This window comes from Colletes latitarsis, chromosome 6 (genome assembly GCF_051014445.1).
Source record: "Colletes latitarsis isolate SP2378_abdomen chromosome 6, iyColLati1, whole genome shotgun sequence".
NCBI classification, from domain to species: domain Eukaryota; kingdom Metazoa; phylum Arthropoda; class Insecta; order Hymenoptera; family Colletidae; genus Colletes; species Colletes latitarsis.
In genome coordinates, this window is record NC_135139.1 from 26839624 (window position 1) to 26859376 (window position 19753).

General features: G+C 38.5%; 4 protein-coding genes across 6 annotated transcripts in view; 2 read left to right on the forward strand and 2 right to left on the reverse strand.

The window, feature by feature from the left end:
• Ets65a (DNA-binding protein D-ETS-3) overlaps positions 1–8538 on the forward strand; it is a 47179-nt gene extending 38641 nt beyond the window's left edge. Inside the window, exons 4-6 of one of the 2 annotated variants that reach the window (XM_076766609.1) lie at positions 533–592; positions 2919–3156; positions 3985–8538. In XM_076766609.1, coding sequence (XP_076622724.1) covers positions 533–592; positions 2919–3156; positions 3985–4321 — 635 coding nt within the window. In that variant the 3' untranslated portion in view covers positions 4322–8538. The remainder of the gene's footprint in view (positions 1–532; positions 593–2918; positions 3157–3984) is intronic. The other variant, XM_076766608.1, reaches the window with a different exon arrangement.
• A 2451-nt stretch (positions 8539–10989) lies between these two features.
• On the forward strand, positions 10990–12746 carry LOC143342511 (pyrimidodiazepine synthase). Its single transcript, XM_076766476.1, has 5 exons — positions 10990–11332; positions 11399–11504; positions 11762–12005; positions 12140–12361; positions 12460–12746. Exons 1-5 carry the CDS (start codon positions 11302–11304, stop codon positions 12586–12588), a joined length of 732 nt encoding a protein of 243 aa, XP_076622591.1. The 5' UTR covers positions 10990–11301; the 3' UTR covers positions 12589–12746.
• Positions 12419–13783, reverse strand: LOC143342512 (uncharacterized). 2 transcript variants are annotated; one of them, XM_076766478.1, is made up of 3 exons: positions 13590–13783; positions 13344–13475; positions 12419–12553 (listed from the first exon to the last, which is right to left on the reverse strand). In XM_076766478.1, exons 1-3 carry the CDS (start codon positions 13626–13628, stop codon positions 12530–12532), a joined length of 195 nt encoding a protein of 64 aa, XP_076622593.1. In that variant the 5' UTR covers positions 13629–13783; the 3' UTR covers positions 12419–12529. The 2 variants fall into 2 exon arrangements, with proteins under 2 accessions (XP_076622593.1, XP_076622592.1); XM_076766477.1 differs by lacking the exon at positions 12419–12553 and having other exon boundaries at positions 12761–13475.
• Positions 13784–14444: 661 nt separating this feature from the next.
• Cpsf5 (cleavage and polyadenylation specificity factor subunit 5) lies at positions 14445–19291 on the reverse strand. The gene is made up of 6 exons (XM_076766745.1): positions 18948–19291; positions 16601–16801; positions 16162–16225; positions 15112–15277; positions 14903–15017; positions 14445–14833 (listed from the first exon to the last, which is right to left on the reverse strand). The coding sequence occupies exons 1-6, from the start codon at positions 19064–19066 to the stop codon at positions 14812–14814; spliced, it is 687 nt and encodes a 228-aa protein (XP_076622860.1). The 5' UTR covers positions 19067–19291; the 3' UTR covers positions 14445–14811.
• Positions 19292–19753: the final 462 nt, after the last annotated feature.

Sequence of the window (19753 nt, forward strand, 5' to 3'; positions counted from 1 at the left end):
GTCGGAGAGCTGATAAGGCGGAGGAAAGCAACGAAATGTCGATGGGACGAGAAGCAGGGAGAAACGTATACGGAGCACTCAGCCCCGTGTTTGCCTACACGGAAATCCTCTCTAACGGATTCTAACGCCCGACCGAGCTTGTACTTTTTCATCTTCGACGGACCGACCGATTTACCCTGACAAGACCGATCGAACCAATTTTCCTCGCTTTCGCGAATTCGTTCCGCGAAAATTAAACCTTTTCGTTGGAATAATCAGGACGAAACGAGCCTTCGAACGAGCAAATTTGGTGTTTGTGATACGGTAATGGATTCTGAATGATGTTTGATCGTGCAAATTAATGTCTTGCCCGGTCTTGGACGCTGTCGCGCGATCGAACGTTAATGGAACAGGGTTCCGAATTTTAGAGATTACATTTTTAAAAGAGAAGGCGACGCTATCGCTGTTCAAACTAACTCAGACTCATTCAGTTTCTAACAAAGCAGGCAACCCGAAAGGTTTAGAACATAATTTTGTGTCTATCTTTTTCCAGGTTACGGAAGCAGCTTATCCAAATCAGCATTGGACACGCACACCCACCTCAGGCAGCCTGGTATGTAGTAGGTAGATATTTTTGAGAAGTTAAAGCACTACACCTTTATTAACACTTTACTGGCCGTATATCGTACCTTTACTAATATCATTGTGAAAATACCTGGAACGCAAAAAGTATCTAATTCTCAATGCATAAATTACATCATCGTAACGTCAATGGCCATTATAGCGTTAATCTACGTTGGAGATAGAGTTAAACTTCTAAATAGTTTCACCTTAATCGATAGTAGGTAGCGCATACCTAAAAGGAGCACTTGAAACTGTTCGGAAATACTTAAACACTCGCAAACATTTTAAATTTTAACGATAATAAAAACAACGTAGGATAGATATGTATATATTGTTTTAAATCGAGTACTCGCTACATGGAACGACGAAAAAGCGAATATTTAACACCTGTGATAAATAAAGCGTCGATTATCGCGCTATTAGGAAGATAACGAAGGGTGTCCGCGGGCTTAAAAAATTATCACACGCTATAGAGGAATAAGCACTCGTGCGTGACACAATCGACAGCAATTTTGCCAAAGCAATTGCACGGAATGACCTTCACGATTATTACGTTCGTCGCTAATCACGCAAACCCCCTCGTTTCAGGCCTGACTTTTTACCGCCACGCCCAAAAATTACTCCTTCCGACTGATCAATAGCTTTAAATAAGTGCTCCGAGAACGGCCTCTGTGCTTCCGTTCCTGCCATTACAAGTATTACAAACGCAAAATCTATTACCCTAATTCGTCCGAAATCACGACGCAAGGTACACGATATAAACGACGAATAAAATAAAAAGTACGCGAAAATATAAAGTTCCTGAAATTTATATTTGCAAAATCTTTGGGGATGTTTGCTCGGGTTTGAAGCCATTGCCGAGCAAATGAAGAAAATTCGACTAACAATGCGTCCGATAGAATTGTCCATATCCTCGCTGCTTTCCTCCATTTTTCACGGAATCAGCATTTCATTATCGGATCACGATCGAAAGTTTACCAACGGGCATCGTGGATTTGCATGAAATAAAGGGTGAATACGAAGTTTGCGGAGACGAGGATCCCATGCAAATTAGAGTAAATTTACGTCGGAATAGGATAAACGCGCGATTCGACCGGGAGAACATAGATTCTGAAAGTGGGAACAGGGTCAGTGGTATCCATCGAGTTTCCTATTTTCTTGGCTGACCAACCAAAGAGATACAGAACCCGAGAGTAACAGTAGCGTTTCACTATTTCTGTCGGCGATTCCGGTTCCCTCGCTCGGCTAGATAAATGGGTGTACCGCGCCCCTTCCCATTATTAACTTGTAAGTGAATTACCGTTCGATCGAAAGGCGATCACTGCGCCACGCATTTCAGGGGATTCATCGGGCGAAACGACCTTTGAGGTCCGACCATTCACCAACCACCCCTCTGCCTCCCCCCTCATAATCGACGAAACGTATTTTTATGGGAGACGTCTTGAGCCGGTCGAGGTTGAAATTTTCCCTCGGATCTTTTACTTGCTACGTTTCCGCCATTGTTCCTCTTCTTCGACCAGCTGCTTTCCCCGATAAGCTTCCAGCTAAAACACAAATCGTTCTAGTTTGCAAGATCGTTGGAACAAAATAATGAAATCTAGATTGAAATTGGTCCGGCGTATTTGTCGCGTGGCGGTCGCGTACTGGTAGATCTGTCGCGCGATGCTCGGTTTTGCAGTGTTCGCTCTCTCGGAAGACATTCCGTGCACGCCCTTTGAACCACTCCGTCGTTCGTTCCTTCAATTGAAATTATTATGATCCAAACGAACTTCCATTCTATTGTAGGGTTGCGATTATATCCTTTTGTACGGTTGTAGGGCACTCCAGGTCTGAGCAGTAGCGAACGACGGTGATGACGCATTGTAAGGCTTTTAAAGGGCGATACAGGGAGCGCTGGGGAAACAACCGTGTAATGGATAGGTATATGTTCGGGCAGGGGAAATACGGAGAAAAAAGATTACGTTCGACTCGGTTGGCGAAACGAAGAAACGAAAATTTTACGTAGCTTCGTTCTCGACGAACGAACCGGACGCGATCTTCCGCGGTTTCTGCCGCGCGCAGCACGCGAGAACAAAACCGCTCGGCTAATTTCGGCAATTTCGTGCCCCTAACGATCGTTTAATCTCGAAAGTGGAAACAATCTCCGAAGGAAAATAAACCGTTTTCTTCGTCGCGGGAAATGGTTGACAATCGTCTCTGTAGAAACTCGGTTGGAAAAACCGATTTCCCTAAAATACTGTAGGATGATAACGATGATTAGGCCTTTGGGATAGTTTCCAAATTAATACGCGCCGTTTTCTCTCGATGATTTCCAGATCCGTATCAAATGTTCGGAGCGACGAGCAGTCGTCTCGCAAGCTCCGGTTCCGGTCAGATTCAGCTCTGGCAATTCTTGCTCGAGCTACTGTCGGACTCGAGTAACGCAGCGTGCATTACGTGGGAAGGAACCAATGGTGAATTTAAGTTGACCGACCCCGACGAGGTGGCGAGACGCTGGGGCGAAAGGAAGTCCAAGCCTAACATGAATTATGACAAATTGTCGAGGGCTTTGAGGTGAGTGACGCTCCGTATCCTTCGTTTCAAAACTATTTTTCCCACTGGCGGAGCATAAATCCTTCTCTGTTTAAATAAATTTTAAAATATCTTATTCTCGGAGTCCATTAGTGTATCGAATTCTGGCATCGAGAAATTGGTCCGCTTTGAGACGAGCAGACGAATTACTTAATTATTTTCTTCTCGCGAGCCAGAATCGAGTTTGAAAAAAAAAAAAGAAACCCCAGCGAAAGAAGAAGAAAAATCCATCAAACGCCCAACATTTAATGGGTAAACGTCCGTATCGAAGATCCGGAGAGAAAGTAAATTCGTTCGGCGCGCGGGAGCCATCGGGACGGAGGCCAGGGGAGAGAAATTTCAATCACCGACAGTCAGACCGACGGCAGACGCGGCTATTATTTTTCGATCAGATCGACTGATTATATTACGCGACTGCTCGCTCTTCGGCCCTCCCTTCCCTCCGTTCTTCTGCAGCCGTAACCGACGTCGACGCGAAAAGTTACAGCCGGAGCTGCCAAACTTGATGCTATCGCGCCAAATCTGCCACTGTTTACGCTCCAACAACTTTTTAAGCTTTTTCGCTATAATCGAGCAAACAAACTAACAGACGCGTCGACTATACTACGTCCCCAATTTTCTAAACAAACTCGAACCCATCCAAGTGCTGACTTAAAACTCCGGTAATTTCACCTGGACAGCATCCCTCACCTCTGACAGAAATGCCAACCAGTTAATAGTTGAACCCTCCGCCATCCCTCTCCCCCCAAATGGGATCGCAGTGGGATCGAGCGAACGGTGTGCAACGAGCAGATTTTCCTCTGCTTGCAGGTACTATTACGACAAAAACATCATGACAAAGGTCCACGGGAAGAGGTACGCGTACAAGTTCGACTTCCAGGGCCTGGCAGCGGCGACGCAGCCCGCGGCGGCGGATCCAGCCGCCTACAAATACCAAAGCGAGCTGTTCATGTCCGGTTACGGGCACGCAAAGCTGAACCTTATGCCGCCGCCGGCCGCCTCGGTGTCGGTCTCCGTTCCAGGTGGCCTCTTCCAATCAGCATCCAGCTATTGGTCCACGAGTCCGGGTGCTAACCTGTACGCGGGTCACCACACGGCCTCTGGCCATGTGCCGCCTCATCTGGGCACCTATCCGCACTACGCATGACCCACCGCCGAGCACTGGGGCGCGTTGGGTACGCCACGTTAACGAGTTTCTACCGAGAAAATTAAAGAGACCGCCGTCAACCGCGGTCTACGTGCACCCGTCGGCCTGACCGGCTTTCGAATCTTCGTTTCCGGATCGGTTGCACGTCTACGAGTCGCTCTGATCCGTCCACTCGCGGTTACCGACCCGTGACCAACGTTGGATCTTGGATTTTTCCATCGATACGTTATCGTTTGTTCCGAGAGAGCTTTTGTGGGAACAGAAACTTGGAAATACTACTCTACGAAGACTCACCTATAGAGTACCGTCAGTGTTCTTGCTATCAAACGCGAAACGTTAGATCGTTTGGGTCGATCAATTCTTGCATGATTCCAAAAGTTCAACTTGGTTTGTTTAAGTGGTACTCTTGTGTCGCCATTTCTTAACACCGGTCAGTGTCCATTTCAGCGAAGCCTCGCTTATATGCCATCTGACGAAATAAATGCGGAACAATTAGTAAAATCGCATGGAACGTACGCGATAAAATTCTACAGTCGCGAACACGTATTATTTTATATTTTCTGTTTCACGTTAGTTTTGCATCGAAGGGCTACCGAAATAGATCACGCGAGTGGACAGATTTAACGATCGAATCGATCCCGCGTCTCTCGGATCGTTCGATCCAATCCCAGTAAAGAGCGATCGACGTGGATCGCTGAAAATTGTTCCAGAAGCTCCCGTTCATGGCCGACGGTGCGCTCGAATTATTGTAAGAACATTGTACATACAATATAATGGATTACGTAAGTACAGGGTTGCACGTTCGCAAGACGATTCTCGTCAGCCATCTTATCCGACAGCGATCGTTGATATTAAAATGGCGATACCTCGAGGAAGTTTTCTATTTCAAGAAAAACTACATCGTTCTAAAGTAAATGAAATTTATAACTTTTTCATTTAAAAATCTTCGGAAAAATTGAGGAATTTCTTATCTCGCGTCGAACGTTGCCTGATTGTAAATCATTCGCTTGTAACGTCGCGATAAACCGCGTGTCGAGAATCATCCTGTCCAAAAGAACGTCGCCTTGCACGGAGAATAACAAGCCGGCGTACTTCCGTAGAGAAACGTCGGCATTTCCGACTGGATGGAATCGAACATGCACATTTTAAAGGGGGCGTCCCTTAACGGCAGCGGCGACGAAGCGGTTTCTCATCGTTCATCCAACTATCGTCGAACAAACTGAATAGAATCGAGAAGATATCAATTCGAAATTGAAACGCCAAGTTCGAAAAGATTGAACCAGTGGTTTCTAAAGGCGTTCCCTTGAAAATAAAAGTCTATTTCCGCGTCAAAAATGTATAAACAAAGAGTTTTCGTTACACTTAATTTATTTAATTCGGAATTAAGTTGCGTTTACTGACTTTGTAAGTTTCATGAAATCGTTTAATAGAATTGTTATCGGCTGACTTCGATTAATCATTGATCGATTGTTCCGTGTTAACTTTCCTTTAAATTGTACGGCGCCCTCCTCCTCCCTACTTTGGAAAACACTGGTTAAACACTGAAAAGTTAGAGACAAAGCTAGACACCATCATCGACGACAAAACGCTCGGGAATGTGAGCCATGTTCGATTCGGGCCAAGTGTAATGCGTGTATTATAAAGTCTTTTAACTTATTTGTTACATAACAAAGTATAGATAGAGGAACCGCATATCACCGTTCGTAAAAGTGATCGCGAGACATGTTTCTCGAGGTTGGAGGTCAGCTGCGAACGATCAACGAAATTCACGTAAAAACCAGTCTAAGATTCGATCGTGAGATTTCGAGAGTTTCGAGGATTCCTAAAAATTATTTCACCAGTTAAAATACAAAGCAACAGACTTGGACAAAACATTCAAACTATTATACTTATCCAATTTCGAAGAGCGTAAAGTCGAAGAAATCTCCATATTTAAAATTCTGATGCTTCGCAACCCCTTCCGAACCAAACTTACCCTACGAAAAAGATACGTGCCCCCTATTTCTAACCATCTTACAAGTGTCATCGAAATCCGGTAGGGAGAACACTCCTTGTACCTAAATTAACTCGATAAACAGAGCACCAAGAACGACAAGCTCCGAAACAATCTCCCGAGAGGATCTTCTTCTCATCCGGTATCCCTGCGAAATGGGAACAGAAAAATAATGTGCAAAAAAACGATCGATAAAAAAAAAAAAAGGAAACTCCGGGTAGAAGATCGACGAATCCCCAGATCGATTCAATGTACCCGGATCGACGAGAGTTCGAGTCGCAATAACCGAGACTGAAAAGTACAACGTCGAGTCATATCAAAACAGAGCGTAAAATCCCCCAGTCGCGTTCACTGTCGTTTCTCACTAATCAGACGCTAGAAATGCGGTCGCTCTATCTATGTACGAAAGGTGGGGGGGTAGGTCTCCAGGACTCGGGGGTGAAAAAATAGTTGTCGAAGCAACGAGACTACCTGTCGACGATCTACCCCGCCGCGAAAGGTGTACCTCTGTCGAAGAAGCGTAACTCCTTAAGTCGTATACTGTATCATACCATTCGTAAGACGTAAGCATCCTTAGAATTACTCTGACGATTAGCGTACCGACCCGTCGAGCGCTCCGTGGAATTAGCCGTGGACGGTCGTTCTCCGGAACGTGTAAAAACGACGATGGGCATCTTGAATCTTTGTTATTCGGTGCTAGAAGTTCTCGAAACTTTCCGATCTTGAAAGTCTCGAGTATTTAGAAACTCTAAGGTTTTCTCGCGTGTAGAGCTGATCGAATAACAGACTCTATCCAAAAGACAAGTCCTTACAATCGTACACAGGGTGGTGAGAACACGATTCGAATTTTCTTAGACTATTCGTAATATACGAACAAAGTCGAAAAATGTTCGTATAAACGTGTGCCCTATTTAATCTTGTTTCCTAGTTACAGTCATTTTCGTGATCGAGTAACGCGCTTTGGTGTTCAAAATGGCTACCTTCGGTTGAGATTTGAAACGACCGAGGTGAAAATTAAAATCTAATGGAACTTTGACACAAGCTCGAACATTTTAATAGGCAGATTTTGAGATCAGATTAATCTATGTTGTATGAAAGAAGGCGAAGCAGAGCACATGTTCGTACGAACTTTTCTCGTTGTTTGTGTTCTCTGTCCACCAGGTGCCTCAGACTATAAAACACCTTGCATGATTCTTGTCTGAAAGTAAAAAGAATCCACGTTAAAAAAGGGTAAGAAATTTCTAGACTCTCAAGATCCAACAAAGTGTTGACGAACTCTTGGCATTAAGAATAATATTTGAAGCGATTCGACGTGTCCGTAGCCCATCGCCGGTGGAAAAGCGACCCCGTCCGAACCCCATTTTCCAATCTGGTTCCATGGAACGTCGACGGGCTCTAAATGTAGATAGGGTGTTTTCATGTGTAGCGTAGGCGTGTAGAGGACATAGTCTTAGCGCGAGAATGTTTGTCCGTGTGAACGATATGCGAAAGATGCAACGTAAGATTGACTGAGCCGAGCGTGAAACAGAACGGAGACGAAACGATGACGCGTACGAATGTGACTGCGTGTGCGTGTGTGTGTGTGCGCGCGCGCACGTGTGTGTGTGTGTGTGTGTGTACGTGTTCTCGAACTGGAAATGGATGATAATAATAACGGTGACGATGATGACGATGATGGATGAGAGGGAGAGAGAAAGCGACGGGGTGTCTGGCACTAGCATATACCGCGTTAGGCTAGGTAGATAAGCGACCCCTTCGAACTACGGAGAGGAGAAAGAGCCAAGTTTTGTCGGAGATCAGAAGACGCGGGCCTGCGAGAGACACCGCCGCCAGAAGAAAGCTAGGAAAAGGAACGAAGGAGGGAAGAACACCGTGTGCCGCGGACGGTGAAGAGACACACAACAGAAATGGGGGCGTGTGGGGATGGGGAAGGGGCGCTGTTGTTGTTCTTGTTGTCGTGCGCTTGTATTAAAGTCGCCATGTTCTAATTAAACGTGCCGACGGGGTTGTATCAGTCGTCGGCAAAATCAATGTGCCCTCTCTCGTATCTGTGCACACGTACACGGCCGGAGATTGCGTAACGAGGTATATGTGCGCGAAGCTTTGTGCCCGAAGTTAGGCGGACGAGAAAGAGGTGGAAGGCACGTAATACCGTTTCGCCTCTTCTCCGTCGTTCTGTTTCTCTCTCTCTCTCTCTCTCTCTCTCTCTCTCTCTCTCTCTCTCTCTCTCTCTCTCTCTCTCTCTCTCTCTCTCTCTCTCTCTCTCTCTTTCTTGCAGCGTAAACGAAAGCCAGAAAAATAGAAAGGAGACAAAGGGAAAGGAGCAGACACAAAGGATAGCAACGCTGAACGACGAACGCTGGGGCGAGACAGCTCTTTGGTGGGGGTTGGATGAAAATAAAACGAAGAATGGAACGAAAGAAAAATAAGCAACACACGGTAGGTCAGCCTTGGTTGTCGGCGGTTGGCGAATTGGTCGGGTTGCCATGGAGAACGCCGAGGTATTCCCTGGATTCGGGCCCGCCCCAACGGGAAACCCCCATTCGGGAAATTCGTGGCGTCGTCGAAGCTGCCGCGGTACCGGAGGTTTAGCTCGGCTCGGCTAATCGATTCTGCTACCAATCAGCGCCCGCGCCGTTCCACCCCCGTCCTCGCCACCCTCGACCCGAGATTCTCTATCCCACCCTTCGCCACCCTCGCGTATCCACCTACGTGTGCGTCCTTCGCGATACCACTTACCTAACCTGGCCGTCTGATCCTCTGTGTACGGTTATTACGACCGGATAGGAGTTGGGCCCTGATAGAGACACCGGGCTGAGTGCCGGCCAATCGACAGATTAACCCTCTTTTTGGTAATTTCCTTGTTCAAGATGGAAATCGTAACGCAATGCACGGTTTGCAAAAAATTTCCAGCAATCAAGAGAGATCGACGACCCGTCCGAGTATCTTCCAAGTGCTCTAACCTGCTGTCCCATGAATTTTTATTTTCCTTTAGAAACTTTCAACGAGAGTTATTTCAACGTCGATGAGATAAACGTGCTAATAGTTGAGCGTTTCAAAAAACATTACGAAACAACTTGCATGTATTGTTCAAGTCTCGTAGAACGATTGCGTCTTTATAGAGTAATATGCAAATTGTTGCACGAATCAAACTTATCCGATATGCGTTGTTGTAGTTATGTCGAAAATTCTAGTATACCTCTTTATCATCCAGTGACTCGTCCCTTGCATCGTCAAGTAAACTATCTACAACGAATAAACAATGTTAGAAACATTGGAAAAAAGAATGTTTATTTTCATGAATAAAGCTATAAACAACACTGGTAAACTGATGTAGCAGTCGACGTGTTAAAGAGAACGTGCTACTACAAGTAGAATAATGGCTGACCACAATGTCTGATCTAATACTGCTCGCACGGAATGTTTCCCCTTAAAAATACGCATTAGCTCGTACCATTTTGTTAACTGTGTCCTGGGTAACTATTTGCTTCCTGAATTCTATTCTTTTTTACAACTCAATCGTGTTAGATTAAAAGTTTTTAAAAAGTACATTTGGTTACAATAAAGTAGCCTATTTTTCCTAGAAACATAAAGAACAAGTAACACAAGTAAAGTTCTAAGGAAACCACAAACACGCACAATTTGAATGTGAATAATCATCTGTAGAGTCCATCTAGCGAATAACCATCTAGCGTCAGAAATGGGAACTACTGCGTTTTGTCGACGAAATCGCTGAGACTACAAGTTTACGACTATTAATTCTATATTATTTAATCTAATAATAATTATAGCTAATTATTTCCGCAAATTAAATAGCATATACTTCTCGTCGGGACAAAAATAATAGGAATTATAGAGAAATCACAGATACATAAATGCAAGCCCGTTGCTTTCAACGGCTCTACAAACTTGCGAAGTTTCATCAAAATTGGGGGAAGGAACTTTGTAAAGGTTCCTAATGAATTCTTTTTTAAATTATAAAACTTAATGAAGAGAGTAAAAAAATTGCGTATAATATTGCCGTGGAATAATTAACTTGGTCAAAAATTCAATGTTAGCTATGAAAACGACTCTCCACTTTGGTCATGCTAACCGAGGAAATTCACATACTTGGAAAAATATAATTAGTTACCTATTACATTTTATAGTAATTTTATGTCTATACTAGGACTTTAGCATTATAGAGTCGAATTAAATCTTCGAAAAACAGAAAACTAACGTCGCAAAAAGACGACTAGAAAACGAAATAATCGTCGATCTATCTCTAACCACGAAATTAATTCTGCGTATACTAGTATACATGTAAAATACGTACGCGATACAACAATCGATAATACAAGAGCTTTCCAATTCTTGCGTTGCTCGGAGAATAAGATTCTTGCTCACACACAGTTAAAGTTCTAATAAAAATCGTACACTTATTTAATATCATTACTCAAAAACCACTGCACGTTTGAACAAACTGTTCTGTAACCGTTACAGTTTCAAATATTTAAAGATTGCAGGTGGAGCTAGTGTTCCACCTTCTGAAAACAACTCTTAAACACTAAACATTCCTAGTTATCGTCTACAATACTCTAGAATTTTCTTCGCTATACGCTAGAATCTTTCTATAAGAAGGTTACTAGCCATGAACCAAATATAACATTTTCAAATTTTTGCAATCGAAAATTTTCTGTTGCCTCAAAAAACACAAAAAAAGAATATTAATAGAAAATAACTAATATGAATATGCACGGAAAGATTAGTTTTGGAACGCATTCTAATAATTACAAGTATAAAAGTACCAGTAGATATATGTAAACTCGAGAGAAAGATTTTACCGGAATTACATCCGAGTAACCTACACGTAGAAACCTTGAACAGTCGTCAATGTTATTAGACTGTTTAGGCTACAAGGAAATATGAAACATTATTGAGTGAAAGGTGTATTGCACGTTTGGGCGTTGAAATTATCGAAAGCTTTCCGATTGACGATTCAACCAGGATGACGATGAGTTCCAAACATCTAGCTGCTGGTAAAATCGTATTATCCGAAATTTATGCCATTAGAAAATAATTCTTTTAATGTTACCGTACTCCAGGATCTGTTGCCCCACCCCTTATACCTGGCAAAGTACGCTTATATAGTATGCGATTCTGTCCGTACGCACAAAGAATTCATTTGGTACTAGACGCAAAAAATATACCGTAAGTAAATTGATCCTTCCGAATTGTATTTTAATTCATTTTTACTTTTTTCCAACTATTTTATATCGCAGCAATTTCTTTTTGTTGATTTTAAGTAGGATAATATCCATATTTTTTATTTATTACTATATTAATATTTATTTATAATTTTTGTTACATCTATGCTTTGCTATCCTCCTTTGCTTTCTCTTTTATATTTTCGAGTGTTTAGAAATAGATGTTTTAATTTTATATTTAAAGACATTCCATGTTAACAGATACGATGTTGTTTATGTAAACTTGGTCAATAAACCTGACTGGTTGTTGGAAAAAAGTCCCTTGGGTAAAGTTCCTTGCATAGAGTTGGAAGGAGGAGAAACTTTGTACGAGAGTCTTGTCATTGCTGAATATTTAGACGATGCATATCCACAAAACAAACTGTACCCTATTAATCCTCTAGCTAAAGCTAAGGATAAGTTATTGATCGATAGATTCAACTCTGTTATAAGTACTATATACAAGGTACATCTGTTTCTAATTTGATATGTCTTTGACTTATGTGGTTAATTCAAACCTTTTAATTATTATAATAAATAGTTAAATAGTTAATTATTATAATAAAATTTGTAATTATAACAAAGATACTTTTATTTTAGTTGTACATTGCCACATCTATACACCGTGATGTATTCGAGGATGCACTAGCTGGTCTAGAACATTTTGAAAAGGAACTTGCTAAAAGAGGAACACCTTTCTTTAATGGTGATTCCCCTGGAATGTTGGATTTCATGATATGGCCATGGTGGGAAAGGTCAGATATGATGAGAGTTTTACGCGGAAATCAATTTGTAATACCTCACGACCGTTTCAAAAGATTGGTAAGCCGACTAGTTAAATAGTTTGATATAAATTTGTTGTTATCCTAAATATTAAATTATATAAATAATAATTATATATTTACTATTTATAATTCCAGTTGGAATGGAGGTCCGCCATGAAAGAAAACTCTGCAGTTCAAAACAGTTACTTGGATACCGAAGTACATGCTAAATATATGCAAAGTCGCCTTGCTGGAACACCACAATATGATTTGATTACTGCTTAAATTAACATGTTTTAACTTTCTCTGCAAGATTAATAATATATTGCATCGTTAACATTGTTCGCAACATTGCCAGTGATCTAATGGATACTAATCTTTGAATGTACAGGAATATATTCGTTATAAGACTCAAATAAAGAAAGCATTTCTTTTTTCTATTATTTGCGTAATAATATTATTGACAATTGCAGTTTATTTCGTGAAATAGTACTATACATATGTAGTATTGGTTTCATTGGAAATTGGATGTTAACCATAATTATGTTATCTCTTAAATGTATATAGCACTGTATCACTTAACTGTAAATCTCATTCTATTATAACAAAAACATGATAAAACAATTTTTGAATAAACATTTGTATAAAAAAAAAAAAAACGATTAGCAAATATGCTATACATTGTCTTTATCTCCCTTTTGTTTCATGGTAGATCATAAAAACTACGATAAAGCTAGTAGTTAGTCTATATGGAATATTATTTGGTCCAATATCTATAAATATGTAGCATATAGAAAGACATTGTTTAATAAAAAGCAATTTGTTTTATGATATGGATAATATTTCATCTTGTGGCAATCAATGAGCATAAAATTAATAACACAATTACAATAAAAAATGTTTAATCATATTTTATCATAAAGCATTAAATATAATCCATAAAGCAGAAAACATGCAAAAACTAAACTGGCTACAACCATAAATGACTTTGTGTTCTGCTTTCTTAAGTTTTGTATTTCATCAGCATTTCTTTTAAGTACCTTCTTTACTTCTTCTAATTCCGCCTCCAGCTGTTCGCGACTTTCCGTTGTCAATAGTTTTGAATCAAGTCTTTTCTGAAGTACATCGACCCTGTACATAGACTCTTTCAAAACATTCTCCACCAATTGTATCTACGGCGAACGAATCAACGTTCAAGTGTTTGAGAAAAGTGATAAAATCTTACCAAGATACGATACTTCGTATCTCGACTTAAATTTACACAGCATTATTATTTTTGCATGTACCTGTGTCATAATAGTTTTTTGTCGTGTCATCTCTCCCATAAATTTGTATATTTTTTTGTCGTATTAAACAAAAGTTTTCAATAACATTTCAAATAAATACTATTCTATGCTGTTTTTGAATGCAGGTATGTACACGTTGATGCACGTTTCAAACACCTTTCCAAATACAAAATGGCGGTATCTAGAACCACAGACTAGGTGACACCGGTACACCAGACGGCAGATCGGTGCCCAAAGGAAACTGACCCCCCCACTTGCGCACACTAATGCACAGCCGCGTATGCAAGAACTGTATTTCACAGCTTTGAAAATTTTAGAAACAGCTGAAATCCGACTTTCGTCAATCGGCATATAATTACGAGTCTCGACTGTCCAGGCATTTTTATTTTCCGACCTATGTACGTATACCTATTTCACTATAAACAAGGTACAAAATAGACCTACCGTTTAATGGGATTTCAACCTCGTGAAATATCAGTGGTTTAAAGCAATCTTTTCATTTAAAAAGTCATAGTTCTAGAAACTATAGTCAACCCAACTACTAAAATCGGTAAAGCTAGTAAACGTAAAAGTGTTCCCTCACGTAATAAATAGGGTTGCTATTATTAACAATTCTATCCGATATTTAAAGAAACTACTTAACATTCACAGCTATTAACTCGATGTTACTCGCAACGAAAAACTTTCGTTAATACGAAAATATTCCATAAACTCATTGTAACACAATTGTTATTAAAACATTTGGGGGGAGTGTTCAATAACGTCAACGTTTTTTGTTAATATAAAATTTACTTTTCATACGATTAAAATTTGTGAATTTTATTGCGGTTTTACAAAATTATATTTGTCATAAAATTATATGTATATTAAATTTAATATCTTTCATGACAGGATTTATAACATAGAACTAAAACACTTCGGAATTATACATATAAACGATAAAGTTTAACAATATATGTACAGCTTAGAGCATACGTTGATATAATGGACACTATCCTTAAGCATAAAGTGGAGAAATGACGAAAATACAAGGATTAGAGATTAAAATTGCGAATGAGTTGTATAAGTACTACTTAAAAAATGATTTAATTTTTAGTGCACGTCATATTGTACATAGAACAAGTCTTTTTACCTTTTCACTCGTCATCTCATACACACAAACATGTATTTATAATAGTTTTTGTTAACTTAAATAAAATTACTCCACTTTCTCACTTTTCTTTCACATGTAGATAAAATTAAATCTGTAAAATGAAATTAAATATGAAACAGGGAATAAGGCACAGTAAAATGACACACTACATTCTAATTACCTGCACAACGACTGTGGTAATGATGAAATGATAGGTCCATATCCTTGTGAATTATCGTACAACTCAAATAATGGCGCCGCGACCAATTTATAATTTTTTGGTACTGCGAATAGTGCTGAAAGTTCAAACATTTATCGCAGTATTAATTAATAAACTTATCAACTAATTTACCAATGAAACAAATTATTATTAAAAGAAAGAGATGATACCTTTCTCTTGCAATTGAACGAGGAACAGCCTCTTGTGTTCTTTTGGTTTAGTAATATGTGGCGGTACGTAAGGATACTGTGGTGGTTCAAAATTAGGTCTCCACCAGTTTCCAATGGTATCTTCTATGACCCATTCTTGCTTGACTCCATCCTGACGTCCAAATGTCTAAAAATTATTTAAATATTGTACTGCTTATTACTTTAATTACCCTAGACTGCGTGTATGTTTGATGTATAGGTTTAAGATACATTCTTCTTCGTTCAGTTCACTAAGAACATGGTTACACGATAATTGTTACATATTTAAAACGGTTGTAATCAGTTTTGTTAACAATTGACCTCGTCAACGATTTCCTAATATGTTCCTGTAACTTCTATACAATCAGTAGTACAGACCAGAAGTATTTGCTGAAATACTTTCGGCTTTCTTCACTTACAGATACCTAATTAAATGAAACAGCTGTTGTACAGATATGCGTCAATTTAATTAGAAACTCGATAAATGCATAAGATAAAATCTGGAAACTGCCTATTGATCACACGAGGAAAAATCATAGTCCCGCATACTTTAAATAATTATTTTCTACCGAGAATTGTTAGAACTATGTATTATTTAATACAATTTTCCCTTTTGTTTTTTGTTTTTTTTTTTCACGGATTATAACAAAAAATTAACAATGGCATGTACAATACAATCTTCTTATAATGTTACAATCTTCGTGGTTTGCCTCTTTCATGTTTGAACTAATACATACAACGAGCGAAATAAGAACAATGTTCTTAGCTAACCATGGTACTTATAATGTAACAAGTTATAATTTTATTACTACGAACATTGAAGTGTCCGGGCATGCAGCACACTAAAAGTGTAAGTCCTAATATAATAAATGAAAAAATCCCTATTTTGAGCTACAGGCCCGGTTACATAAGTTCTACAAACATCTTTAGAATTGATACAATAGGTTCATAGACAGTGTTACAATCTAACATATCAAAGTGCCACTCCTAGCTACCTCGTAAGGTAGCATAAGGCGTCGTGCTAACTGTTACCTCTGTAAGGAGCCGTTTTAGGCCCTCTACCTCGTCTTCTCCTGCATTTAGTTCTCCTCCAGGCCTATAAAAACAAGTAAACACAAATAGTGTTCACATACATCGATAAATGTCGACAAAATTTTTTATAAATTAAGGAGGCATATACATACATACATATATATATATATACATATATATATATCTAGAGAAGTAAACAAAAATAGATTTTTCTCGTGTTTTATTTTTACAAGATTGATCTTTTGCCGATATCCGATAAAGGTTTTCAGCCGTTATTCGTAAAATTGACCAAAATACGTAGTTCTAATTGGAGCGCGCTAGGCATTTTATCCTGATTTTATACATTTGATTGTTTAGTTGGAAGAAAATTATAAATATCAACCTGTTTGCTCACCCTCCTAGATGTATACGTCCCCTTTAAAACAGAATTTCTACTTACAATTTGAAGAATGTTGTTCCTAACTGTAGAAGGAGAACATGTGGTAATCCATGTTCATGTACCAACAAAACTCCTTCTACACTGCGTCGCATTCCAATTTTGTCAAACTCGTCTCTCATACGCTGAAACCTTGCTGGTACCGATGGATCTTTCTCGAAGAGTGGCTCTTTTGTTCCAAATGTATAGTTTGTCAAAGGATATCTATGATAAATGAGTTGTATTTTTGTGTTAGGTTCTCATATGTTTAATATAATCCTTCAGTAACTAAATCCAGTCTCTTCAACACTATTTCCACAAACAATATTACAGTATATAACCATAATGATTATACAGGTACTCACAACTGCATTGGATAATTTGAGCATATAACTTTTCTCTCCAGTAACCTTACATCAACTTCCACATTTGATACAAAACAGAAAATATAATTGTTCATGCAAACAAGAAGAATAACATACAGATTTATAATGTAAAAATAATTAAACTTTATGTTGTTTGACAATTCTCATGTTTAAAAAATGTATGTACATTAAAGAAATAAACATGTATAATGAAATTATTAATGTGGCAATTAATACAATTTAAACCTGTAAGATTTACAAAGCTTGTATACAAATACAATGTTCAACAGTGTTCAACAAAGTATCATATAACAAGTTAAATAATACTTTTTTGTTTCATATGATTGCAAGTTACTATATAGAAGCCACATACATTGTGGTTGCTTAACTATAAAGTACAAAGTGCCAACTACAGCTGATATATACAAACACGTTAGTGTATCACTTATAATATTACATTTCACAGTAGCCATAAACAGCTTTTATCAAATGTATTCGTATCATTTGTTTAAAAGTACATAATACTTATCTGTTATAGTTCTGTGATATTTTCTTATCATATGTGCAACATGATAAAAGAACAGAATACATTTTCAATATCATGTACTAATATGATTTTAACAACTTCTTGTTAGCACAAGTATCATTTTCTAATTCTTTCTGGTATTTCTGAAGGCTACACAATCATTAATACTTGCATGCCAAAATGTAAATAATTCATTAAAATACTTATATCTATGTAATTGATTCATTACATTATATAAATTAAGAGCATTATTTACTTATAAGTGCCAAATGATGCTTTGTAATGTGTTCGTAGATATGTAGTACATTTATTACATTCTTCAACGTCCTGTTGTATATTTGGAACATTACAAATGTCGCATCGATAAAAAATATAAATTCCAAAATGTGATATATGATATTTTATATGAGTTCTTCCTATTAACTTTAAAACAATCAGTTCACTGTTTCATAAAGAATTACTCAAAACGTTCGTAACATCTATGAACGTGATATAGTTCCTTAGATTAATAATTAAATGTAATTATTAACTACCCGACACAAAATAAATACATTCACAACAATGTAATTACAAAATTGTTTCGTACTGTAAGTTTTATTTTACATAAAACTTGAGAGGCCAATTTACGAATAAAAAAAATACAGATATTTTTCATTTAAAAAATTACAGTTTTCATAACTCTTAGGACATAACAATTTAACTTGTGTAATTATTTTGTACATTCTTCATTTTATACAAGGCATCAAAGTAATTCGTATTGTACAAGAAAAAGAAGTGAATACCGACAATACAACTATTTTCAATTATATACGCATTACAAATTAACAGTCACACTGTTAAGGTAACCGAGAAATAACAAAAATGTCTTTTGTACGCAAATATACATTCGATGTATAAAAGAGGTCAATGCATTTTGTTACACATTGGCTACAACTTTTATAAATTCATCAGTAATGATACGTACAAATATAATATTGTAATGAAAATCAAATTTTCTCCAGTTTCTTAATAATCAGGACTTAGTATAACTCAAATGTAATATACCATGTGCAAATGAAGCACAGAAGGTATTGTTTTAATCTATACATGGAAATTTTAAGCAAACGGTCGCATCTTTAGTTTAATAACGAAAACATAATACAGTGAAACCGTGGAAAGTTCATAATCACGTTAAAAATTTCAAGGCTTGTTAAAATAGTTGGTTATGTCATATTATAACGCATATAAATGAATAATTACTAAATTATAGAACAATCGCTACACTAATAAAAATATGTTATTGCTTAAAATTTCCGCAATTACTTAACGAAAAGGTGAACAGCCGTCTCATGGTTGTACCATGTAAGATGCATTGAAAGGTATTAGGAACATAATTTTAATTGCTAGCGTCTCTTAACCGGCCATAGTTCTACAGGAGAGGCAGTCAAAACATTAACTCTAAAAAATAATGTAATCAAGTCACATACTGATTATCACTTACAAATTAACTGTCCTGTTGATAGTTACAGATTGGTTTTGAACCACTTTTCCTTCAAACGAACTATTACTTGCTCTCCTTGGCCATCCACTTCCCTTAACTTGAGTTGTTGCCATCGCCATTTTCCTCTACGTTACGCTCCGCAAACTCACCGAACCAGCGTCTGCCCGCGTAACCGAACCACTTCGTACCTTCTCGATGTTCGACGTCACGACACAATTGGCGGGGTATGCGGTGTTGTCAGATATAGAGTGCCACACTAGCGCTACTTTACGGTAATCGACATAACCAAGAGGCGACACAATAAATATCTAGGGGAAATTTATAAAGTTGAATTATCGCGACCAAAACTTGTCCATAAATTTTTTTCGCTCGAAGGGAATATGGTATACCAAACGTCTTTGTTCCAGGTAAGCTTCTTGTTGCACGGAGAAAACTTTAAATTGATGCTCTTCGAGCTAGGACTCGTGAGTTTTTAGCATTCTCCTACCCTTGTCCGTGTATTGTCAAGATCGTTATGCGTTACGAAAATAACGCCCACAACAGAGCACCTCTGCCATTAAAAAACCCTAGATGTCACAAATTACACGTCTATTAGTGATTCGTGTCGTAAAATCGAGTCAACGCTACTATTTTCGGCAAATTTCGTCTTATGCGTCTTTTATTTAACACTCAAGAATGGCTAATTTGACATGGCTGCTTGTTTGGTGTTGTTTCTATGACAACGTAAATATAATACGTAGAAGAAAAAACGATTAAAAGAAAAAGTAGGCGCGTTTAAATGATATTATTTAAATATTCTACATATC